Source organism: Python bivittatus, unplaced genomic scaffold (genome assembly GCF_059951505.1).
Source record: "Python bivittatus isolate LINGU-HERP-01145 unplaced genomic scaffold, Pbiv_v1 ctg000220_np1212, whole genome shotgun sequence".
NCBI lineage: Eukaryota > Metazoa > Chordata > Lepidosauria > Squamata > Pythonidae > Python > Python bivittatus.
In genome coordinates, this window is record NW_028277048.1 from 13,755,755 (window position 1) to 13,776,747 (window position 20,993).

The 20,993-nt window shown below is 41.6% G+C and overlaps 1 protein-coding gene across 1 annotated transcript in view; it reads right to left on the reverse strand.

Annotated features, from left to right (window-relative positions):
• Positions 1 to 1,131: 1,131 nt before the first annotated feature.
• NCKAP1L (NCK associated protein 1 like) overlaps positions 1,132 to 20,993 on the reverse strand; it is a 78,189-nt gene continuing 58,327 nt past the window's right edge. Inside the window, exons 28-31 of the mRNA XM_007429512.3 lie at positions 18,646 to 18,762; positions 17,137 to 17,246; positions 6,848 to 6,937; positions 1,132 to 4,085 (exon numbers count right to left, since the gene is read on the reverse strand). Coding sequence (XP_007429574.1) covers positions 3,960 to 4,085; positions 6,848 to 6,937; positions 17,137 to 17,246; positions 18,646 to 18,762 — 443 coding nt within the window. The 3' untranslated portion in view covers positions 1,132 to 3,959. The remainder of the gene's footprint in view (positions 4,086 to 6,847; positions 6,938 to 17,136; positions 17,247 to 18,645; positions 18,763 to 20,993) is intronic.

Genomic DNA, 20,993 nt, shown 5'->3' on the forward strand with positions numbered 1-20,993 from the left:
GCTGCTCTGAACTATTGGAATATGGCTGCTAATGCCTAAAGGAGTAACTCCATGGATGTGGTTAGGAAGAGAAGCCATGCAAGTTTCTTTAGAGGGTGGACCTTTTTTTCTCCTTGAGTCAAGGACTCTGTTGAAAAAAAAATCTTCCTGTGTCTCAGAGTTTTTAATTTATATTTTAGGTTTGTCTGTTTCTAGTTGTTGTTCTGTGGATTCAGAGCTTTAAAGGACATGGAGTTTATGTCCTGTTTTCCTCCAGTTGCCAGGAAGATGCTGGAGGGAGCTTTACAAATGGAACACTGTAGAGATGTTCATCTCCAGCACCCAGAAATATAGCCAAGCCATATGGTGTTGGTTCTTTGGCAGAATCAGGTGGTTGGGAGCCAAATTGCATTGGGAAAGAGGGCCACCAAGCCAGCCACCTTCATCCATTCTGATCCCTAGTAGGATCAGTCTTCTGATAGCACCAGAAAGAAAAGGCCAAGAGGATAGGTGCTACTATCGGGATCTGTAGAAGACTGTAGGTGCCCCAAGTACACAAGAGTCAGACACATACATTTGTACTGCAGGATCTCATGAACAGCTGTTGGGAGACCATGCAGTTGTCAGTTTAAAAAATATAAACATCCCAGAAGTTACAGCAAAATATTTGGCATAGCAAGCTGCAAAACATCACTCCTTTTAAAAGAAATCTCTACTTTTCTCTGATTGCCTATCAGTTTAAGAGTTTATTCTCAAGTACTGGAGTACTGAAAAAGATCACATGCTCAGGATCATTCCTCTTGTATATAAAATTCTCTTCTCTCCCTTTCTCAAGTCTGCTTTTCTACTCTAAAAGCAACAATATTTTAAAACAATATTTCTAGGGAAGGTATTGGTTCCTCTTACCCCTGTCTTCCCCAACCAAAACAATATCCTATTTTGGACAGACAGATCAGGTATAACGTATAGGCTGATTGGCTTTTCGGTGCTTCTGGTTGGGTTTTATTTTTTAACAACTCAACCAGTTTCATGAGGAACTGGTTCTCTCTTAGCAGTTCTCCCCAAGGGGGGCCTCAGCCTTTGAATGGTATAGATCGGGAGAGTAGTAGCAGCAAGGGGCACTGTAAAATATATTGGAGCCGTGACAAAAATATAATTAAATTCAAATTCTATGTAAATAATACATATTCACCAGATAGTTAATAATTTCCCCCTCCTGTCGTATTAAAAATGACAATCCAAAATTACAGCTTTGGAAAATGATTTATAATTGAATGAAACAAATTTTAACAGGTGAATTTCCTTTCCAATCTGTTATTTTCAAAATAAAATATTACTAAACCTTCCCTTCCCACAAAGTAAACTGAATTATCTTTGTACATAGTAACTGCTGCAAGGAGAGTCTATGCTTCCTATTAGCTACTAGGCACAATTTCTTCTGTAGGAGAATGGCTAATGAAGTGCTAGGAATACACCTCAATACCCAAAATAACTTCACATTGCAGCAGTAAATATGAGACAGAATTTAATTCCATTTAGAAACCATTTTTGGATTGTAACTCTCTGTATGGGCATGTATCGCATCCAACATTTGGGTTCCTGTTAATGCAAAGTCTTCAATTGCTCAGTTAGAAATTACTGTCATTCTTAATCTCATTTTATGATTTATACTGTGATTATTGTTTATATATTACTTAGATTTTAACAATGAATGTTAGTTTTAAAAAGATATAGTCTATTTTGTTATTTAAAACTGATCAACTGAGTGAAATATTGAAAAATTTAACCTAATTCCATGGGTGGTCAATTCCTTGTTTATCCACTGTGACCTTTATTCTTCCTTTTGACCTCTCTTTTCTTTGTACGTGTGTGTGTTTTCCCCCCTTAAAATGTATCACTATCACCATCAGATTAAAATCCAGTAACAACTTTGGGGAGGCTCTGGAGCATCTTAGGCACTTGTGGGGGGGGGGGGGTGCCTGCAATTCTAGAGTGGCAATTTATGTAACCCCAACCTCATCTTTTAGGTCAGGATGATAGGCTTCTATTTAGAGCCTATCACCCTATTTCTTGCCCCACTGAAAGCCAGGCTTACACAATGCTGGGACTATGTAAACCAGGTAGCAGTGATGACCCACTTCCAAAATCTTGCAATTTTTACCTTGGGAGGTGGGGGCAGGGAGCAGGGAAGGTGTCTAAGCCACTGCTTAGGACATACTGAAAAAGGATAAAATTATGCATAGGGCAGGTAGAATGTTTCCCTCCCCCGCCCCCATCAATGCAGAACTGCCATGGAAGCCAGCGGGTCATTCTGACTCACCTTTCTAATATGAAACTTCGTTCTAGCGTACACTTGAACGAGAAGCAAGCAGCTACTGCCACATGCAGGAAGCAAGCTCAGAAAAGGGTAATTCCCTGCAGGCAGGAGAGTTAAATCATCCTTTTACTCCCTGCTTCTCTGCTCCCAATCATCCCCTTTCTGAAGTTGTCTTTTTCAGAAGCAGATTCTGTCAAGGATTCCCAAAACTCTTTGCAGGGAAAACACAATAAAGCCTTAATGAACAGAGGACCCGTGAAATACCTGTTACTGAAATAACTGTTTAAAAATATATTCCAGTGGGATTGATTAAAAAGGTTTATGGGAAGAATATGATGTGAAATATGGGAGGGTGGAGATGGTAATTGGTATTTTTGTAATTGCTGCAAAGAAGATTGCTTCTTTAGATCTCTTTCTTTTTCTTGCTTTTTTGTTATTCTTCACTTTTTCTTTTACCCTTTTACAGTTTTTTTTCTTTGTCTATTTCTCCTATGTTTCTGTAGTTTTTAAAATCTTTATAAAATCTTTTAATAAAAATTTATTTATTTATAGATATTCCGATGAATGTTCAGGTTATACAGAACAAATACTGTGTTTCTTTCTTCATCCTCAAAATCACATGGAACAAGTGGCAATAACATCTGTGCTCTACTAGATGTTACCAGCTGAAGCCAGGAGTCTTCAGAAGAAAGAGACCAAGGATTGGAGGGTAGATCCAAGTTTATTATTACCCAACAGTATCAAGCATGACTAGAGGGTCATCAAGGTTCCCACCATCCTTCTGTCATGGCTTTTAGATTAGTTTTGGGTGATCCAGCTACTGTGGTCTGTTAAAGCTGGTGAGTCAACCTAACTCACTATTCCCTATCATCAGCCCAGTCCAAATGCTTTGGACTACAGCTTCCATCTCCAGCCAGTGCAGTAAATGCCATTCAGGCTGGGAAGGACATAAGGGGTAAATAGTATAAGGAATGTCTTCCCTTTTCCATGGTGACAATTCCCAGGATTGTTTTCAAATGAAAAAACAAAAAGAACAATGAAGCTGGTTAAATGTTCTGACATATACTTGAAATATGAGATTCTTGGCTGTCTTGTTCAGGAGTGAGTATTGTAACTGTTGATGACTTACAGTGCTTATTGAGGGTCACAACTTTATTTGCAGAATATACTTAAAAAAAATTGGTGCCCACCCTAAGAAGCTTACAAACTAAACGTATAGAAGGAAAATTAGAACAGGTTAATGGAAAGAATGAATGTGTGTTTAAAAATATTTAGACTTAGCTTTCATAAAGGTGACTGGAATGAGCATTTTGAGGCTCATTTTGGGGCTCGCCAGTCAAGGCAGAAATTTTTAAAAGGCCACAAAAGCTGCAACTGGTAAAACCTGTAGCTCATTCCTACCAATAAGTACCCAGAAATGGTTTGGCAACCATCAAATGGTTATACAAATTAGACAAGTAGTAATACTGGCCAAAACAAAGCCCATCAAATGTTAGCTAAGCACTCAAGAAGCTGGGATTTGTTCCCCTTATAGGCTGAGGGGTCAAGGAGGTAGCTTGGCCAAAGCATTGGCCGTCCTTCCTCTCCACTCCTCCCAAATATTTGGCATTTATGCGCTGGCAGGCAACTGTGATCCAGTTGGGTGACCAGAAGGTAAGGCTTCTCAGTGTGCAGGGAGACGACTCAAAACTGAGTTTCGGGAGACTTCACGGTAAGCATTTCGCAGCAGCACGTAAGGGAAGCAGGTCTCCAGCATATCAATGGTCAAGAAGGATGACTCCTCCACAAGCTGAAAGAGACATGTAAAATCAGAGGTAAGGCAGAGAAATAATGTACTGGGTTACCTAAGATTGCCACCTGACAAACAGATCAGAGTCAAGCACCTTGCCTGCTAAACTATCCAGATTCTATTCTGGACTCTGGGAGGAGCCATGCTATACCTTGTAAAGAAAGACTATATATCACATTAAAAGAAGGCACACTCATTTGCTTTATCAGAAGTGAAGGCATGGCATGAAACCTGCAAAACCAGTTGGACCATAGAGACCACAGCAGGACAAATGAACTCCATCTCAAACAACTGGAAACTCTTGTCAATTCAACAGTCTTATTGGGTTGTGAAATCTATTCCCAATTCCCCATTTCTATGACAATTCCACAGCTTTATGGCCTGTTGTTTTTTTTAAAAAAAAATCCTACTTGATCTTTTTCTGAAAGTATCTAGGGAATGAGATTCCATTTCTTTGTCTGCTGATTTTGACTGTGTGTGACACAGTCTGCAGCATTCTTTCTCCCCCTCAGACACATCAGGAATCAGAATACTGTTGACCCTCCAGCACATTTTGGTGATCAGCAGGAGTCACTCCAGCCACGAGGCCCTGCCAAAGGTGATGCTGATGAAGCAGCTATCCCTCTTCTCTGGTTGGGATAATGAGTGAATGCCAGGCTGGCTAACTCATTCACACACTCCAGAGGGAAATATTTGCATTTAAATTGCTTTGCTGCAAAAGCTGTGTGGCCAGTGAAGAATATCAAATCCCACCCAGGAAGCCAGACCCCACCTGGCTGAGCCGTCTCCTCCCATCAGCAGGAAAATCAATAACTATCTCCTGCTGCCAAGGGAGCTCCTAATGGAGATGCATCACCTGAGCTGCTACAAGGGCCACTATGTCATCTTTTCCTACTAGGGTGGCTCTTTTTACCAACCCAAGATGCCCAGCCCAGTAACACTGAAACCCCCAAGAGGGAGTGAAGTTTGCTCTAACGTCATCATTCTTCGCTGCTTCCTGCCGTGGAGGAGGATACATTAGTACAGCCAAAAAAAGAAGAAAAAAAAGCATCATTCGTGTTGACCAATTCCTCTCTTTGTAAACAAAAAGATCTGACAACACAATTGTCCCATATTGTAAGTCATGTCGTGCAGCTTGGCTGATTAGATGCAGATTCTATGCTAGTCTGTGACAAAGGTAAATGTTTAAAAAACAGGGCAGCAGTTTGGGGTGCGACCGTTTTCATTACTTGGTACATCTTCTTTATGATGATTGAACTCAACCACTTCCAGTGGGCTAAGGGACTCTCCTCCACAGTTTCTCTCCAAAGTAGGTTTTCCAAGTGTAATGGCTTTTATTCAATTCATCACTCATATTATGGTCACTGATCAAGACTATACAGTCCATAGAGAGTTACAAAGCTTAAAAGACATTTCTAAACAAATGATGCAGATTAACACAGAACACGCTCAAATATCATATTCATACATATTCTAAAATACTAGGAAAAAAAGGAGCCAAAGAAAAGACTCTCTAAAATGCTCAAGACTAAATTACAAAATAAATGAAATATTAAAACCCTAATATACCAAACTACTTAAGTACACTACTAAGTTATTAAAATAGTTAAGGTGTAACCCAATTTATCAGTCAGTCAATCTGTCTCTTTATTACAATTACAGGCCAATGTCAATTATTTAAATGTCCATGAAAACAGTATGAAAAGCAGTCATTCTTCTCTCTCTCGATTTGTGCTCCTCCTTGTAGCAGCACTGTCTCTGGCATGCTGCCAAATGAAATTAGGCTACTCCCCCTGCTATATTAGAATCTTTATCTGCAAGTAGATAATGTACACATAATATGTTGAATACAAATGGATTTTTTGTATTAGGAGGCTGCTATCAAGATTCAGTGAATATCCCTATAAAGGAGAGATTAGAATATGGACCAGCTTTTCTAATGTAACATTCCCACACGGGCAGAGCCTTTCATTGATCAGAGAGTTCTTGAATCTGCCCTCAAGGATTTCTAAAGGAAGGAAGTTAAAATGCTGCAACCTTAAATATCTGTTTACACACAGGCAATTACCCTATATATACACAGACAAATCCTTACACAGAAATATGAAGAGACTTGATTCTCTGGATCTTGAAGCTATCTATGTGGTTGCTAGGACTCGAAAATGACTTGATGCCACAAGATCAATCAATCAGTCAATGATTCTCTGGTCCTTTAATTTGGAGCATACCTATTACCATGCCGGCGTTCAACGTGGGTGCGACCACCAAATTCCAACCAAACGAGGTGCCAGGAAAGAGATCTGATCAGCACAGACATTATTAATGCCCTCTAAAGCTCCACAGCTTTTCTAAGAGCCGTAGAAAGATGACACTTTCATAGGCAAGATGCAGAAGGAAGGAGGAAGAGAAGAGGAAAAAACAGACCAGGGTGGGTTTGATGATATTCCTTAGAATAATTTTTGGATCAATTTTACTCCTGGTCTCAGCAGACTTGTGCTTTTAGCACAGAGATAGGGAATCTCTGACCCTCCAGCTACTGCAGCTTAAACAGCATCCCTCACCATTGATTGTGATAGTTTGAACTGCTGGAAGATGGTTCAACGCATCCTACAGGCCACAAGTTCCCCACTTCTACCTTAGAGGCTTTTACTACTGCCTACAGATGTACTTGAAAGAAAATTAATGTAACCTGATTATCATTTATTTCAATCACAGTGTAAAAGGAACACCCATCCAAACGCCTAACCCTCTAGGACACTCACCAAGTATAGGAGCAGGGAGATGGACTCCCAGTTCTTGGCTTTCATCCGGTCGACTTCTTGGCCCCCCTGCGAAAGGCTCACAGAGGCTAGCTATGGAGATAAAGGAGAGAGAACAGAACTTGAGCCAGGACTCCTAAGATAACAACAGCTAGAACTATGAGATTTAATTGGCATGATCAAAGTTTAAACTGCAGGTCTAAACTCTTTTCTGAAAGACAGCATTAGTCAAGTTGAGGAAATCATTAGACTTCACAGAACAAGACTGAAATGCTTTTGGTGGGCTACAGAATAACCCATGCCTAAACAAAAGATAGCCCAGAGGAATACATCTTCCTGTTTTAAGAACCAAGCACAGGTACAAAGTTTGCCCTGTTTATTTTCTAACAGAAAACACAATCAGAAGTGAACATTTTATTTATTTGTAATTTAAATTCACAAGGCTGCCCAACTCAACACTGACTCCTGTACTGATACCTGGATTAAAAGCATACAATACCTTAAAACAAAAAAAATATAAAATAAAAGTAAATGTAACAGGAGGAATAGACGACATACCATGACCAAAAGAGATACCACACATCCCAACCTTTCCCAGAGATTGAGGACAAAAACAGGTTTTCAGAGATAATTTAAAAGCTTGCATGGTTGGATGAATTTGAATCTCTGGGCAGATGCTATTCCAAAAGACAGGTATGTTTCCTAAGTCCCATCAGATGACATTGCTTAATGGATGAGACATGAACTGTGCCCACTGTGTTGGATCTTACATGGTGGGCAGAGATGATGGAAGAAAGGTGGTTCCGTGAAGATACCCAGGCCATGAATGGTTTTGTAAGTGATAACTAGCACCCTGAATTGCACTCAACAGTTGATAACTAATGCAGCTTGAGTAGTGGAGGAATTACATGGGCATACCAAGATGCACTGTAACTGCTCACCCTTCTGTTGATCATCAGCATACTGATGATGCCTAACCTCATGCCAAAAAGTGACCTCACCCAGCAGTTTCATGTAGAGGTTAAACAGGAAGGGCAAGAGCCCTGAAGCAACCCACAAATCAGGGGCTTCAGGATGGACCTCTCCCCACCTGTCAACACCAAATGGAACCAGGAGAATCATGGCAGCACCATACTTCCCACTCCCAAACCCTGTATCTAGTCCAGAAGAATTCCATGACTGATAGATTGATTGACAAATTGAGAAGAATGAAGACAGTTGCATCATCCCCAATCTGACTCCATCAATAAGGGCACTCAATGCTTGGTCTGTACCGTGTCTTGGCCTGAAACCTGACTGAAAGTGGTCCATACTATCTGTTTCTTCAAGTGCTCTCTGAACCTGTGGCCTGACCCCTTTCTCAAAAACCTTTCCCAAAAAGGGGAGGTTAGACTGGATGAAAAATTATCCAGGACTGTTGGGTCAAGCGATGGCTTCCTGAAGAGGTGGCACACCCCTGGCTCCTTCAAGGCAGGCAAAACCACCCACCCTTCAAGGGTGAATTTACCATCACATGGAGCCAGCCACATGTCACTTCCTTTAAGCCTTAAACTACAAGGAACATGGATCTAATAAACATGTGACTGGACTAACAGCCATGAAGATCATTTCCAATTCCTCAAGAATCACAGAATCAACAAGTCCCAGGTAATAGGACAAGACTTTGCCTTGGCCAGTTTGACAGGAACTGCCTGGTTGGAATCTAACTCAGAGTGGAACCAAGGGACTTTATCCATCAAATGCTACAGTGCAGTACAAAGATGGCCTTGTAGAAAATATTTAGCAACTATTAATAAAACGTGAGGAGGAAAACAGGAAAGCCTGAGAAAGAACCTCAAGATTGCCCCACCTTGAGCGTTCAAAAAAACCCAGAACTGTCTTTATTGGGTTTGATGGAGAAAAGACTGGAGAAACAACATGGAACTTTGCTTTTGAATATGATCACAGCTGCAAGACTGTTATATATACAAAGATGGAAGGATCTACAAATACCTACAGTGGAAGAATGGATCAGTAAATTAATGGATTTGGCTCAAATGACAAAGTTAATGGTGTTAATAAGAGGTAATACTGTTTCTAAATTTGTCTCCTCATGGCAACCCTTCTTAGATTACGTGCTGTGTGGGAAAAAAATGAGGCTCTGATTGTGGGTTTTAATGATTAGATGGTCTGTGTTGATAGAAGTAATGTGAATTTGGATTAATTAATGGTAAGAGATTAATTTTCTTTCAATTTGTATCTATATCTGTATTGGAGATAGTCGGAAGTTACCTTCTGTTTCATTTTTCTATCTATTCTCACTATTCTAGTTTTTGTCTTTTTTCTTTTAGTTCTATCCTCTTTCTTTGCTGTACTTCCCATTTTGTATTTTAATTGTACTTTCTATATAATATAAGTTTTTATGAAAAAAAAAAAAAAGCCTCACCTTGGCTCTCTTTGATATAAGAGGGTGGGAAGGGGAAATGCCATCAGTTTTTCAAGATTCTGCTATTACACCTATATTTAGAAAGTAGAAGTCTAGTATTTTTTATGGTTATGTTTTCTAACTTCAGATCATGTCACAACTGCCCCCAAGTTAAAAACCAGATCTCGCATGTAACCACCTGTGTGTGTTAGGCCCTCAGTGCCCTGGGTCAGGTCCATGTGGCCAAGAACTCCTGAACTGCATCAAATTCCATGTCACATAAAGGCAAGTAAAGTCTCCCAGAACTGTCAGTCTTGCCAAGCTCAGTGACAGAATTGAGCAGCTCAAGCAGGGATGTCACTGCGTAGTTCAGCAGCAACAAACTCAACTGCTCAACTTCAGCCACAGGTTCACATCAGTTATCTGCAGCTCAAAGACTCTGAAAGCCACTAGGGCTTCCTAGAAGAGCTTTCTAATTCCTCAATGTTGATCTTCCCAAACTGTTTTTCTTTCCCCTGGGGAAGAAGATAAGATCCCTTTCTCTTCCCCTTCCAGATGGTTAAAAGCACCATGGGAAGGGGAGGAAGGTCTCTCTTACTACCCCTGTCCTGGGCTCTGTGAAACATCTTCCCTCTGCCAATACTAAACCTGCTGATATGCTTTAAAAATGGCTCTGATTTGGCCAGGAAAGTAGAAGCACAGGAGTCCCTCAGTCTTGAAAATAAGCTCATGAAGTTATTAGCCTACAAAATAATTTCTCTAGCCTCCCTGTTGGGTGAGTACCATGGATAATCAAGCTTGCCATGAAGCAAGAGGGCTGCAAGGAAACAAAGGGCAGCAGTAGAGAACCTACGTTCCTTGAATTCTCTTTGTATCCTTACATTTTAGTTTCTCATAATTTTGAGATGGTTCTTACACTACAACTTTATTATGAGCTTAAGATGAACTTAACGTGATTTAGGAACAAACAAACAAAGGAAAAAAATCCCCCCCCAACAAAAAAATTTAGAAAATCCTGGTATGGAGGATTACTATGGACAGAACCATTTTCTTTCACCAGATGAATGAAAGAAGATCCTGGCCCTGTCCAGATGTGTGTCATGACCCCAATTCACTCTATATTCCTACCCACTCCCCTTTCTTTGGCTGTTGTGAAACAGCTCAAGAGAGCCCCTAGAATAAAATAAGTTGCTCCTGAGTTCTTCTTGTTGTTGTTCAGTCGTTAAGTCGTGCCCGACTCTTCGTGACCCCATGAACCATATTGCGCCAGGCCTTCCTGTCCTTCACTGCCTCCCTGAGTTTGCTCAGTTTCATGCTCATTGCTTCAGTGAGGCTATCTAACCATCTCATCCTCTGCCGTCCTCTTCTCCTTTTGCCTTCAATCTTTCCCAGCATCAGGGTCTTTTCCAAAGACTCCTCTCTTTGCATTAGGTGACCAAAGTATCTGAGCTTGAGCTTCATTATCAGTCCTTCCAATGAACAATCAGGGTTGATTTCCTTTAAGATTGACTGGTTTGACCTCCTAGCAGTCCAGGGGACTCTTAAGAGTCTTCTCCAGCACCACAGTTCAAAGGCATCAATTCTTCGGCGCTCAGCCTTCTTTATGGTCCAGCTCTCACAGCCATACATTACTACTGGACCTGAGTTCTAAATGGACCTAAATGAACTCTTGTGTTTCCTGTTCCAGCATCTCTTTTCACTCAACAGCTCATTAGTTAAAACTGGCCTGCTGCTTTGTTGTTCAGCTACAGAATGACTGAGGACACGGGTTCAGCCATCAGGTATTTTCCAATTTGATGGTTAAACATCTGATGTTAGAGGCAGACTGAGGATCATGTGACTGGACCAAAAAATAGTAAGTCATAAAAGACAGATTCTCATTTATCTTGCCATTCTTTAATTTGTATTAAAGGACAGAAGCAAGCCAGAAAGACTGCCCAGCAACATCCAGACAAGAGGCCAAGATGCTCTCTCTCAAACTATTCTCTCCGAAGAGCTCTGTGTGTGTTTTGAAGCCCAGGATCCCACTCAGGCAACTAAAATATATCCTCGTTAGACTGACTTTACTGACTTGTATTAGTTCTCTGTAAGTAAGGGTTGTCTTCCCTTATTTCAAATTAACTCCCTGTTATATTTGACAGAGTTGACTGTATCGAGAGAGTTCCTTTTGGAAGATGGGCAGCTTTATAAATTTGTTTAATAAATACGTAAATTGAAAAGGGCATTTCCCATTAAAGCCTTCCTTATATGTAAGGCTGCAAGATGTACCAGTAATCTTTATGATTACAAGATTTAATTAAGTTCCAGAATAACCTCCTTTCTTTTCATCTTTTTTCCTAGAGATACTCTGAAAGGTATCTCCTTTCCCATTTGTACCTATACTATAGCACCCCATAAACATATTGCTTTCATCTCATCCCCTGCTCATGAGCCATCCTTAATTAAAAATAGCACTTCCCCCTTTTTTTTCTGGCACCAAGGGTGATAAAATCCATTAGTCTTTGTACCCATTACTTTAGAGGGAAGTCAGGTGATGAGCAGTGACTGGGCCCAGAGGAAAGACATGCAGGATAGGATTAGCAACAAGGGCAGACAATTTCATGCCCATATAATTTTCTGCCAACTAAAGAATGGACAGAAAGCATTTCAGGTCTTAGGGTGTGTCAAGAGATTCAGCCTGCCTAATTAGTAGCAGCCTAATTTCATTTTTTCCCTCCTGGAAAGCATTCAGAAGAAAGGGTCTATCAATGGGATAAAATCAATTCTCGCTCTGAGTCTTTAACAGCACCCCCACCCCAATCTTTAAGTGCAGCCTCCATCAACCAAAAGATTGCCTACCCCATCTTTTTTTCCCCATCCTTTGGATTGACCTCAATTCAGGCAACAACATGGAAATTGATTGCCATTTCCTTTTTGCAGGATGTTTTTCAACTTCCCAGTCTAGCTTACAGCCCTGGTAGCTTAAGCTCAGCCAGGGGGTGCCACCTGCTCTTAGTGTCAGCCCCACTAAGTAGACCAGACCAGGACATCAACACCACAGAAGGCTAAAACTCCTTTGATTGAGATTGGCTATAACAGAATCTTGGAAGTCTGACTGAGCTGTGCCGCCGCCACCACCACCTCCTCCTCCTTATACTCAGTGAATTAGGGAGGTGTCTGCCTGAGCCACTTCCAAATGTTATCTCGTTGCTCTGGACTTAAAAACGCTTCAGCCCCTTTTGCTTAGGCAACAGCTTCTCTATTTCTCTGTCAAAGTCATCTTCCTTACTCTCTACACTTAAGCTAGTGAACTAAATGGGCTTTTCCCAAGTAGGCTGATGCAGAAACAAATCCTGCCAAACCCTTTTTTCCAGCCTGCTGAATTTCTGTTCTGATCAGCAGAGAAGGCACTTACTAGCACTGAAACTGAGCTGACCAATGAAGGAGGAATGGAACAACCTGTTCTTCCTCTGTCAGTCCTTTCGCTTGCTTGGATTCTGGGCGCCTTATGGCTACCAGGTGAGTTGCTGAACACAAGGCTGCATTTCCTGACATATTCAGAAATCAGCAAACTCCTCACCTCAAGAAGGTCGAGGCACGTGCCTTCTTTTCTTTTTAATTAACTGAAGAGGTTCAATGCATGCACATTTTCCACAGATGTGATTAAAATAATGAAAATCGCTTTTCTTTAAACAAAGAACTCTTAAAAACACTGTAAATGCTGCAGAAAAATGTTCGTCTTCTTTTCAAAACCCTCATAAAAACCACCTTTCCTTTTGTGCGATATGTAAATTTAATCAGTTAAAAGCTAATGCATCCCTAATTGGTTGGGGCAACCTCTTCAGGAGTTCATCTCTTCTCATACTCTGAAACAATTCAAAAAGTGTAACATCCCATCAGGGGGTGTTTTAAGGGATTCACAACACAGCCTCAAAGGGTAAAGAATTTTCCTCTATTGTGCTCTCCTTGTTGAATTCCAGTCTCCTAGGGGAAAATTGTAGCAACCTTTACCTGCAAGGGGCCAGCTCAGGGACTGCATACTAAACCTGACTGCCCACAACGGCCTTCCTCATTTCCACGACCCCCTTTCACCGGGCAGGATGGTAGAGTGGAACCGCAAACCGCCGTGGTATCTAATCAACAGATAAATCATGCTGATTCCCAGAGGCCAGAAATAAAGAAGCGATCACGCTGAGTGGCACCTCTATCCATCACTTACAGCCAGCGGGATTACCTTTTCTCACATTTGTGCGGGACAATACAGTTGTGCAACATGTGAGCCGCCTGAAATATTAGCATGGAGAAATGTCTTTGTTCAAGGAGACCAGTAAGACCTTGGAATCTGTCCCTGACAGAGTGGATAAGGAGTAGCAGACAGTCATGTCCCATTTGCAGATGTGCGTCGTCTGGCAACTGGAAAATCTCAAGATCATTCAATCAGACCTCCCAGTCCTTTGCTTTCTTCTACCAAGCAGCAGCCCAGTCTGGTCTGTAAGAGGCAGAGTTTTTGAGCATGCTCTGCATGAATTCTTCCTTTCACAGGTCAGAAGGAAGCAGAAATTTAAAGTAGGCTTCTTACCAGGAGGACAGAAGGGTTTAGAGAAGACCAAAAGAGAATGGCCAATGGTTAACAGGAGATAATAGGCTTTAGGAAGGCCAAAACCTCTCTCGAGGCAATATTTTTATGGGAGCCACTGAATAGTTGCACATGTTCAAGTGTTCAAGAACCCTTTATCAGGCAAGATGATCCGAAACCAGAAAAATGGGAAGAGGGTAGAAATCAAATTGTGTTTAATGTTCACAGTGTAGATGTAGCTTTCATATCAATCACATTTCCTGCCTCCTTTTTTCCCTGGATTTTTAACCACCTTGATTAATGAAGAAAATACGGAAACTTGAAAGCCTGTACACCATTTGGTAAATCTTCAGGTGGAGAATAAAGGTGTGCATTTTGGATTTTGTTTTCCTCCTGGCTAATGTCTGCTACTGTTTTTCACATACTGCACTAAGCCACAGCTTATTGAACAAGCCACAATGACTGGACACGTTGTATTAAGAAAAAATCATTCTAGGTCATATATACAATTTTAAATACTAGTTCCTTTTTTTAAAAAAAAAAAAAGCTAATCAAGGTGATTGACAATGTATTTTTCCCCTGCACATAAAAATTAGATATATATGTAGCTTTTGTAGCAGTGAACATATTTTATAAAATATAGTCATGATGATCAGTCTTAAATCTGACCAAATACATTTGTCTCCATCTTTCTGCTGCAAATGAGAGAGGAGTTACTTTCTCAGTAAACAAAATATTCTCACTAGCAGCAAAAAAAAACAAACAAACATACAAACCACCAATTTTCTGCAGAATAAACCAAAAGTAGATGCAAGGAAAGAGCAGAGGGAGCGATTCAAGCATTGCCTTTTTATAAAAATGGCACTGATAATGACCATTGTATGTGAGAGGGGGGAATGGCATGATTTTTTTAACGTCGCCCACACCACAAATGCACATCCTTAGCTATACGTTACTGCATATTTGCTAGAACATTTGGATCTTTCCTTCCCAGAAGGATTTTTAAAAATCAGACAAGCAGCATTCAAGAAAATGCTCTGACTTCTCGGAACACGATATATGAGAGAGTGTTTTTAAAGACTAATAACAATGAAAATATTTTGTTATGCAACAGACATTTTTCAATCTGATTTTTAAATCAAGCCCCAGCAAAAGTAGAGATAGTCCTCAGGTTACAACCACTCGGTCAGCGACCGTTCGAAGACTTACAACTGGTCCTCCGAGTTGCGGCTATTACAGGTTTTACATGGTCACATGATCACAATTCAAGTGCTTGGCAACCGGCTCGCAATTAATGACGGTTGCAGTGTCCTGCAGTCATGTGATCTCCATTTGTGACCTTCCCTGCCAGCTTCCCACAAGCAAAATCAATGGGGAAGCCAGCAGGAGGTTGCAAATCGTTCCTGCTGTTTTTTTGCCCACCCACTGTTACACTGTAGCAACCACCTGCCCGCACTCTGTAGTGCCCACCCGCAGCACCCACCCACCTGCACCCCGTAGCATCCACCCATGGCACCTACCCCCCTGCAGCTCTTGCCCACTGGCCTGCTTGCCTGGATTCCTGCCTTGCCTATTTCCATGCCGCGGTCACTTGAGGTCTTCACTTAATGACCCATGCAGTCCCCGGGTTACAACAGCAAGTGGGACTGCTGTTGCTAAGCGATGCAATCACATGAAGTTGCGCTTTATGACCACATCACTCTGTGATGGAAATTCTAGTCCCAATTGCCGTTGTAACCTGAGAACTACCTGTAGGTTGATGGCTACAATCCTGAATATACTTCTTGGGGCAAAAGCCTTGCTGGCTATGATAGGCTGCATGTCTGAGTAAGCACAGTAGGTCTGGGCAGTAAGTGCAGAATCATGAAGTTGGAAATGGCCATCATGACAGTATTTGTCAGAGATATTCTAGTGGAGCCTGCTAAGCTGGGGGTGAAGGTTGGATTAGATAACCCCCAAGGCAGTGTTTCTGGCTCGAAAATTCTGGGAGTTGAAGTCCACACATCTTAAAGTGGCTAAGGTTGAGAAACCCTGCTGTAAGATCATCACTAACTGTGGCTCCAACTCCTTGCTCCATATAGGGATCCATACTGTGGTACCTACGACAGATGGTGGTTCAGCCTCTGCTTCAACATATCCCGTGAAGGGGGGCTTACCTCCACTCTGGGAAATTGATTCCCCTATCAAGCTGCTCTGATGGTTAAAAAATTATTTCTAGAAAAATTGGCTGGACCTAAAGCGGAAGACTGAATCTCTGTGATTCCCTAATTCTCTTTATATTATTGTTATTGTTATTGTTACTGAAATTTTTAAAAGAATAAAAACAATACAAATTTTGAAAGAAAAAAGTGAAGAAAGGAAAGAAAAGCAGTAAGTAAATGAAAAAAATTGCAAAGAAAGAAATAAGGAAAGAAAAAGAAAAAAGATAAAGAATTGGCTTCGATCTTCTCAAGAGCAGTTACAAGTACGTTTATATTTTACCCTCTCTCTCTCTCTAAGGTTACAAAATTTCCTTCTTTCCTGCGATCTCCTAGTTCTCATATTGAATTTCTACACAGCTTAAAGAATCCCTGGCTACAAGGGAACTGCAGCTGGGATTGGCATTTATCTAAAGGAATGGGGACCCTGGGGCCCTTTGGGTATTGCTCCATCTCACTAAAGCCTCCCTATCCCTTGTCCATGCTGACTGGGGTTGTCTGAAACATGAACATTCTGTACTTCACATACATGATAAAGATGGTTCTTGCAGAAGTCCTACAATGCAATCTTATTACCACTGTTGTTGTCATTGTCATTATCACCACCCCATGCTGTAGACGAGGACGCTGAGACTTATCTAAGGGCTCCTAAAGCTCCAATCAACTGAATGAGGCTTATCTGAGCAGATATACCCAGGATTGTCCTCTAAGTGCCAGAAATCCAAGGCAGAAGAGCAAGATGAACCCATAATCTCTCAGATCATAATCTCTTTTTAGGTTTAATGTTCACTCCATAATCTGCAGTTCTCTTCCCAAAGGGAATCTCCACTCTCCTTTCATTCATAATATTTTACAGGAAGACAGAAAGCTGCCTTATATTGGAACAGACCGTGGGTCAATTTAGCCCAATAGCACAGACACTGACTGGGAGCAGCTCCCCAGGCTTTAGGATTAGAGTTTTTCCAACTTTACTGGAGATGCTAGGGAGTGAACCTGGGATCTTTTGCTCCACCACAGAGCTATGGCCCTCCTAATACTTACCAACACGGTTGTACTGCTCTGGAGAAAGAAATAAAGGAGGAAAGCCAGTGAAGGAATAACACATGCAGGAAAGATCAAGAGTTCTTTCACTCACAATCAGGAATTCCTTGAGATGGCTCTCAATATTTTTGTTGTAGATGGTGAAGAGGGCAGCTGACACCTGGATGATGGCTTTGGCAAGGCAGTGGATATTGTTGCTATAACCTGCAGCAAAGAAAAGGCAACAGTTGGGTTCAAACATCATAGTGGGCCATGGTATACTTAACAGTGTTGTACAAACCACAGCTATCCGGCTTTGCCCAAAATACTAAGTCAGGGGTGGCAATATTTGAGGGGCTGGGGATATAATCAAGCCTCCCAATCTTCTAAAAGACTGTAGGAAGTCATTTGATGATGTTGTGCCCACTGGAAGTGGCAGGGCCAGTTCCCCCCCTCCCCCCAGATTTTTCAGGTTTTTAAGGTTGGAATGGGAGCCAAACACCTTAAATCTGCCAGCTTGAATATTGACCCCAAATTGCTATTCTTCAGGGTGACTTTGAGCTCTTTGTGAGGGTTGAGGTTGATTTAAGGATGGAAAGCACATTTCCTCCCAGTGGCCTCCTATTCCTGCTCCCTATTTCTGAATTTGTAAAACTGCTGCCAAAATGCACCCATTTTGTGGCTGAATTTTGGTACTGCAATCCTGGGGTGCTGGGAGACTACTTGCAGCCCATGGGTTACCCTCCTCTGTGTCAAGGCATAGCCCTGAGTTAAGAGGTTCACTAACCCAAGCTGAAAGAAATTAAAATAACTGAAAGAAAGAAGTGCTGAGTTCTTCACTGGAGGCCTTCAAACAGATGCTGAATGGCCACCTGTCCAAGAGGCTACTAGTGGACCCTGCACTGAACAGGAGGTTGGATTAGATCAGCCCTAAAGTATCTTCCAACAAGATGGAGACACTGAACTGCCCTGAACTGAACAAGGATTGGATCCATTCCCTCTCATGCTATCTACAGACAGAACGACTGCCAGGGAAGGGGGAGGGATCATCTACCTTCTGGCCACCCCTTCCTCCAAACAGAGGCTTGGTTCAACCAGAAGAAGAGGAATTAGCACTTCAGGTGCTCTCAGATGGCAAGATCTACAAGCATTATCTCTGTTTTAGCCATTCCCCATATGAATCATATCTTGCTTGCATTTATGGTGAAGGGGGGGGGACAAAGTAGGTTGAGGAGTAATGCAGCTGCAGAAGCAGCTACACTTGTATTCTTCAGCCTTTTCTCAGAGCACTGATGATGCTTAACCATTATGTAGCCCTCAATCCAGATTTGGTCATCACACCGGACTATGTTTTAAGTAAGCTTAAGGCTTCCACAACGTGACTGCCATAATCCAGGCAACCAGCAGATGGTAACCAAAAGGTGGTTCCCTGGATTTCTGCATCTTAGACATGGTAGCCGTAGGGAAGCTAACCCAAGTTAAGATACAGATTGTGATTAAAGTGCTGCAACTTGAGTCAAAATACAATACAAGGTAGCATGTCATACAAACCAGATAAGACAGCAAACAAGTATATTAGCACACATTTGGAGAGGATGCTTCATGCTGGTACTATGTCTCTTACCATCTAGCTCAGTGATGTAAACAGAGGAAGGATCTGAGACCAGGAGTGGCAAAGACACAGCTACGAAGACTAGAAGCAAACAGGCTATCTTGTAGTCCTCCTCAGGGGACGAGCTGTCTATCACGGAGACAAAAGGAATGATGTATACCAAGAGATCTCAGAAATAAGTCTGATTTACAGTGCCAGTTCCCTCCCCAGCTCAGCTGCTCAGAAGGCTTGCCCCCCAAAAAGGGGGGAAAAGCAAGGAGGGGACAATTAAAAAAAAAAAAACTATGGTGGCTCTGACAGGCCAATAAATTAACTGATGGATGGGGCTGGCTAGCTGAACAGAACTGACACTGCTCAGCTCCGCTTCAGTCAACACGTGTGCATCATAAAGAAAGAAATAAAAAGAGAGAAGACACTGCTGGAATAATGTGGGTGGTGGGATGGAGGACAGAAGAGGAGTAAAAAGGAATCGTGAGTTCTACACATCTCATTATTGTTCCTTAGAGTTTGATTGAGAGGCAGGTCAATGAGCCTATGTGGTGCAGATTATGTATTTGCGGGCATATATGTGCAAAAGGAGAGAGATAACTAACTTGATTCAGTTCATAATATAAAATGAATATCAACCTTGCCCTCTTCAGGTCTTGTTACTCCTTGATGGGCCACCATATTATACAAAGAGATGCCAGGAAGCTTCAGAGAAAAAGAGGCTGGGTTTACAGGCCCTGCCAAACTTTAATGTGGATTGTTTGCTTTTTGAGTCAATGTGTAAACCCACTCACTGTGATTCGAAAACCTTGGGTTTTGTCTTATTGCCTGCCCAACAAACCATAGTTTAACCCAAGCATGGCATGGCACAATATGTGGGGGCAGGGGATTTCTTACACAATTGGGTTGGGAATGTAATCAGTGTGGCAGGAAGAGATGAGTGGTTTGACCGAATGGTGCCACGTAACTATGGCTTCTCAAGCCAGCAGGAAGAGGATGGGAGTAAGCTTGCAGGGAGTCACCCAGGCAAAAGCCAGATGCATACAAACTACAACAAAGTCGCAGAGTTTCAGCTTGAAGCTAGCATTGCTGAAGCCAGGGAAATAACAGCTTGCTTAGTTAGTACTGGGAAGCCTCAGTTAAAAGTAGGACTCTTACAAATAGAGATCTACAAGTCTTAGGAAAAAGGGAAATGTTCAAGACAATTAGGATTGCAAGGAAAATGGCATTCCCAAACTATCATGATCCACAGTTTTGCATGTCAGTTTGAAACAGAGATGATCCTCCTATAATTCTTTACTTCCTCATGCAGGGAAGAAATGCATAAGGGTTGTATTGCATCCTAATACAAAATACCCTTATTTTGTGAGAAAGGGTCACAAAATTGCATGCAAGCTTTCAAATTGCTCTCCAGAACTTTTCACTGGGAAAAAGAAGAAACAAAAGAAAGCACAAGGGAAAGAAGAAAAGTGACTGATGCTTAAGCCATGGAGTCTGCATTTCATTACAGTCTTTAGATGGACTGGGGAGAAGCCTGCAGACTTTCAAATTAGGTTCAGTCAGGCACTGAGGCAGTTTGGGATTGGATTGAGGACTCTCCCAAAAGCTGGAGGGAAGGGAAGAAAACACAAACTGTAGCAGGTCTTCATTTTTGAAAATCTAAAGCAAGTTAAAGTTATAGAACAGGGATTAGAAAAATCTTTCATCAGGGCCTCAAAATAATGAACAGAACAAGGCTATTGCAGGAAGCTGGCTTAGCTGCGGTTAAGAGGGGCATGATCACTTTTTGGCCACTGACAGAACTAAAGGAGGACTGTAGCTTTGCTTAGATATTTTCATGATATGGACAGCAGCATGTTGGTGAAGGAAGCAAGATTTGTGGGCACACCTCTGTGGAGAACAAGAAGCTGCTGGGTCTCAGCTCCTCTTCCTCTCGCTACCAGCTGGGCTGTTGTGTTCACAAGATCTGCTGCTTTGATTTTTGTCATAAGCAAAATAGCAGATCATAGGTTTTTCTCTTTGTACAGACCAAAGATGTGTGTTCATCTCTGACCTATGCTGCAGCAGAGGAGGAGGAAGAAAAGGCAGCTGGTCCTAGAGTTAATCAGCTGATCAAAAAAAAAAGGATGTACCACCAGAGGAATTATATTTACTTGTTGTAGCAATCTAGGGTCTTGAATTATTCAAGGCCTGCAAGTGACAACTCCACTCTGATCCCATCTGCCCAGACTATCTAGGCTTTGAAGATAAGAAAATAAGAGGAGAAAACACAGTGTATTTTTTAAAAAATTGCTCCTGACGTCTCTGATACTTGTATCTATTAAATATATATTTAATATCTATCTCTAGGTAAGAGACTGCATAGATCTCAC